Source organism: Cordyceps fumosorosea (genome assembly GCF_001636725.1).
Source record: "Cordyceps fumosorosea ARSEF 2679 chromosome Unknown scaffold_128, whole genome shotgun sequence".
In the NCBI taxonomy this organism is placed as follows: Eukaryota; Fungi; Ascomycota; class Sordariomycetes; order Hypocreales; family Cordycipitaceae; genus Cordyceps; species Cordyceps fumosorosea.
Window position 1 is genome coordinate 1 of NW_017387428.1, and position 5633 is coordinate 5633.

The 5633-nt window shown below is 46.7% G+C and overlaps 1 protein-coding gene across 1 annotated transcript; it reads right to left on the minus strand.

Moving 5' to 3' along the window:
• Positions 1–2955: 2955 nt before the first annotated feature.
• ISF_09993 (xylitol dehydrogenase) lies at positions 2956–4219 on the minus strand (the record flags this gene model as incomplete). Its single annotated transcript, XM_018853592.1, has 2 exons — positions 2956–4083; positions 4148–4219. 2 exons carry the CDS (start codon positions 4217–4219, stop codon positions 2956–2958), a joined length of 1200 nt encoding a protein of 399 aa, XP_018699219.1.
• Positions 4220–5633: the final 1414 nt, after the last annotated feature.

A 5633-nucleotide genomic window follows, 5' to 3' on the forward strand; every position in this document is an offset into this window, starting at 1 on the left:
GGCTGCATAACGGGCCGCTCCTTCCGTCTTCCTATTCGTTTATCACACTAAGATAGGAGGCTTATAAAAGAATTCTTAGGGTACTAAAACTTAGAGAGGAAACATTTTATTCTTTTTAGGAGGAAAGGGGCCCTACCTAGATACTAGTACTACCTTAATCTTAGTAGTAATTTACTACTAAATATTATAAAACTATACTACTTTCTATAGAGGTTTTAAAGTTTATATTTTATACTAAAAATATATAAGAATATTTAAAGTTTAATTCTTTACTTTATTTTTTTTATATTAATGTTTAAATCTTTTTATTTATAAATCTTTTTTATATTCTTTAAATTTAAAAAAAAGCTATATATAATAATAATTTATTTTTAATTATTTAATTATTTATTAAAAATCTTTTTATATATTTATTTTAAATTTTTATACTATTTAAATTATATTATAATTAATTAATTATTAATCTTTTAATTATTTTATTATTAAAGAATTTATTAATTATTTTATAAAGTTATATAATTTAGTATTTTATTTAAAAAGAATAATATATTTAATTTTAAATTAATTTATTTAAATTAATTTTTATTTATATACTCTATATGAGAGCTTAGGCCACAGCCCAGCTAGATTGATAGCCTGGTGGCCTGAGGCACGGACCCGATAGGGGGGGGACTCCCCCTTATGTATAGTAGCCACTTCGTCACAACCTCCCTGTCTCTTCCCTCCGTAAGAGATTCAATTTAACCTTATATTGACGCCTACTCGCAGTAGCCGTAGGGCCAGTCCTTAACACTCTATAGTATTTATAATATTTAATTAATAGTTTTAAAATATAATTCTTAAATATATTTTTATAAATAAAAAAGTGAAATTTATTAATACTATAAAAAATAATTTAATTTAATACTATTTTTATAATTATAATAACCTGCTAAGATGTAGGCGGTGCTAAGATCTAGGTGGCCGACGTTAGAGCTTCACCTCTCTAGCTCGGACTCTCTCACAGTCCAGAGGCTCAGATTACGAAACCGCGCTTAAGGCAGAGCAATTTCGCTGATTATACAGGCTTATTGCGAACATCTCAATATCGGGGTTACGCCAGCCCACAATAAAACCGCTGGTAGGACTGCAGATGTCTCAGATCACCCTGCTTATTTCCAGGGCAGAAACAGGACAGTTTTGTTTTTAGTGAACATTGAGCCTGGCCTGTCAAACGCTCATGTTGCGACAGCATCCTCATTGCTGGAGAATCATCCCGATATCGAAGTATATTTCGCGTCTTTTCCCAAGCTCGGCAAGAGACTGGAGAGAATTTCGGCCTTTGCACGCACCAAGACGTCGGAGGCCCAGGATGTGATTTTTCACGAGCTCAAGAGCCAATCTTACGGGGATGCAGTCGCCGCTGTTGGGAAATCTATTCTCAATATCCCTCACCCACCTGGCGCCGCTGGCATCTCGCATTTATGCAGAGACATGCAGATTTGGATATCGACTTGGACTGTCGAGGATACATGGCAGCCTATGAAGAGCTGACTAGTATCATTCATAAGGTCAACCCAGCTGTCGTAGTCCTGGACACATTGTTCCGTCCAGCAATTGGCACGACGCGTGATAACAATCGACACCATGCCATCATCACGCTAAACACGGTCATCGACAATTTTCTAGCAGATCAACCGCATGGTAGCATGTTTTGGAAGTATCCAGCGTAGGTGGTGTCCAACAAGATAACAGGTGACGAGGGTCCCAGCTAATCTGAAATTCCGGTTTTTCGTTTCCGGTCCCCTGGCGAGATATCCCCGAAAATATCTATCTCAATATGCGTTTCATCTACAGCATGCTGGTCATGCCGAGCCTCAAAGCGAAAAAGGCCATGCTCAGGGAGAATGGCCTTCTCGACCCTATCAACTTCTATGAAATTTACCGTCAGGATGTTCCTTGGATAACCTTGACGACAGAAGGCGCAACTATTCCTGTCGATTTCATCCCGCCGAATGTTACCTGCGCTGGACCGATGGTACTGTCAGCTGCGCCAGCCATCGAGCAAGATCCTCATATGGTTGACTGGGTGACGAAATGCCCAACCATGCTAATCAACCTCAGAAGCAGCGTCATAGTGAGTCAATATCAACTAGTTCTGGAGTTCCTCAGATAATTTTGCCTCAGTGGGCCAATTTATATGGCTTCGCTGCACTTGCAGAGACAATCGGTGTTGGTGTTTGGGCTTGCCGTCAAACGAATCCAGGCTGGACAGTTGACAGTCTTACGCAAATAACCCTCAAGCTAGTAGACGGTAGTGAGGCGAGCATCTCTATGCGAGAGACTGCAAGACAGCTAGGTGCAACGGTTCGAAGCCGGGGCAAAGGGCGTGATATCGCGGCGCACGTTGTGGCAATATGGCATATTCTAGAAAGTGATTAGCTTTTTGGCGAATGTACCCTATAGACGATTATAGCAGGAAGGATAAAAGATAGATGATGAAGAAAGGAAAGTCACGTTGTCTAGGAAAGCCGGAAATGAGGTTATCATGCGTCTCAAGATGACCCCAAAATGTGACACCTAGATGGAGACTTCAAACCTAGATCGTCCTCAACAACATAGATCGTACTCAACAACCTAGATCGTCCTCGACAACGTAGATCGTCGGCTTTCAATGGCATCATCGATCCGAGGGTATCCGGATCAGCCGGATCCCTAGGGATAAATTGCTCGACGACGAGTTCACCAAGGTTGCCCAGCCTTGAAAGTGTACGTGCTTCCATGAGTGAAGAATCTTGGTGTATCCTCCAGGGCTAGGCATCTTTGCTATAGATTTGAAGACACTTGCCCTACTACCTACTGTACTAATTGCGTCTATTGATATTTTGAAATGCTAAATTTTATGCCTCAACAAGGACAGATTCTTTGACTTTAAATGGATGTTTGGATGCTCTAGGCCCTACACTTCGCACCCTCTTAGCAGCATCCTCCCTTGATGCCACTGGTGTTCTCAGTGATATTCTCGCCGATTCCCACATTCGACCCAGCATTCACACGCTCATTAGGCCCAGCAATCAGGATCTTGATCACTTGACCCTCCTTGACCTTCTTAAACGCGTCCTCTGCCTGCGTGAAACCCACGACACCCGTGATAAGTTTCTTAACATCTACGCTACCATTGGCCACCAGCTCAATAGCAAGTTGATAATCTCCAGGACCATATCTGAAGCTGCCTCGCACCGTAACCTCCTTCTGGCACAAGGCCATAATAGGAAAAGTAATATCTGCCTTGCCCATGCCACCCTGAACGTAGGTGCCTCCCATCTTTACAACATGCAAACTCGTTTGGATGCATGGTTCCGCCCCGCTGGCGTCAATGACAACGTCTGCACCCTTGCCAAGGTTGCACTGCTCGAGTAGCGCGTTCGCGTTCTCTTCTGGCGAAATGCGCTGGAAGGGGTATGTGTGTGTGGCGGCTAGCTCTGTGGCGAAATCGAGCTTTGACTGGATGATATCAACACTGACGACCTTGACAGCGCCAAAGGACCTGGCGACTGCTGCGCAGAGAAGACCGACTGGGCCGGCTCCCATGACCACAACAGTCGCGCCGGGTCTAACTCTTGCTTGCTGAACGATATGTACCGCAACCGCAAGAGGCTCAATTAATGCACCCTCTTGGAGGGAAACATTGGTAGGCAGCTTATAGCAGAAGTCGGACGGCGCAACCCAAAAGCCTGTAAGAGTGCCATCGTAGGGAGGGGTAGCCGCGAACACCATATCTGGGCAGAGGTTATATCGGCCAGCCAAACAGTCGTTACACCGCCGGCAGGGATAGCCGGGTTCGAGAGCGACCCTATCACCGGGTGCAAGCGTCTTGACGGCGCTGCCGACCTCGACGACAGTGCCGGCGGATTCGTGACCTAGGACCATAGGCTCTTCGACCACGAAGTGGCCAATCCTGCCATGTTCCCAGTAGTGTACATCAGAGCCGCAGATACCCGTGTAATTGACGGCTACCAGGACATGGTGGGCTGCGGAGATCTTCGGTATAGGTCGTTCGGCGAACTGAACGTCATGGGGTTTATTCAGGATGAACGAGAGGTTCTGTAGGGTTGGATATTAGTATTAGTCATGCTGCCAAGGTCTGATTCAGGAGTGGGCAGCTAACACTATTCGTCTTTGTTGATGAACTGGTGTTCTGCTCAGGAACTAGCTCCTGAACTATAGATCCTGGGGCCATAGTCTGGATACTATATGGGGAATGCGAACTGGCGGGATGATGGGATTTGACGGATTGTTTGGAAGGAAGTCGAAGGGGGGGCAGATATCGCGTGGAAGCATAGACCGACAGAATCTAGGGTGGGATTCACCGGCTCTGGACGACGAAGATGAGCGAGGTTAAATAATTTTGAATGCGTAGTCCGGCGGCCAACCTATACGTATTAACGAAATTCGTGCGTCCTCATCGCGTATTTAGCTATTTCCTTGCCGTCCTACCTTCTACCCGGCGGGTGGATTAGCTGCTCTATACTGCTAGCCCATTTATTATGGGGGGCATCTCTCCTCAGAGTCCGGAGCTAATAAGAATAATTGGCCTAGCCCTGAGCTGAAACGGTTGTTGTGGCGAACCTATGTATGTAGGCTTTCTCCGGCGGCTAAGAAAGGGTGGAGAGGATAACGGACCGGGTCACGGGACCATTGCGACTTGACAATTTCCATTGCCGCAGATTTTCAACACAGTGGACGTACGCAAGGTAGAGAGGGGCCTTGATCAGTCAGTAGGGAGGCACCATCATCACCATCATCGTCGTCATCGAACTGTCGTCGCCATTAACCTCCCCCAAGCTTTCTTTCGGATATCGTATTCAGGGTAGACGGAGCTATCAACAATGTCTGCGCTTAGTGGGAACGGAACGTTGGAGTTGGATTCTGTTCCATCCACGGCCCGCCGGATGCCTACAAGGGTCTCCAATGCTTGCCGCAGATGCCGTCGGAACAAAAGTCGAGTAAGTCTTCCCGGTGTGCCACAATAGCCGCTGACCCAGAGTGTGCAGTGCGATTCTTATCGGCCATGCTCTCTCTGTTCTCGTGCCAATGTGCCTTGTGAGCCGGCACCGGTTGATGAGCCTCCCAGAAGCAAGGGTAGGAGTTGCAATCGGCGCGTTGGGGCAATTACGCGAAAGTGAGTAGTTCTACTTGAAGCTGATGATCTTGCATGGTAACGGGTCAACGCGTCTGTTGAAGACGAGTTCAGTCCAGAGGCACCAGCGACTATAGCCCCTCCACAACCGTGCCGCCCACGCGGCAACCTTCGCTTCCTTCGGAGCACGATGTGGTTGACAGCGTTGGGGGACGTCCTGCAGGCACAAAGACTCCGGTGCCAGCGGATCGACGCGGCTCATGGGTTCCTGTAGACTATGGAGAGTCAGAGTCCGCCATGGGCATCGCGCGCAAGGTTAGAACACTGCTCCCACTACTTTCTCGATAAACACTTGCAAACATTACGACAGATATACAGCCTTGGAAGCCAAAGTATTGACGACCACCTAACCTCGGCCATTCCGGACGGAGGATGTGGAATCCGGAACCCTCGGAGAAGGACTGGCGATGAGCGCCTGCCAATATCTGCGATGCTTGGCAGCAGGTTCCCTGAT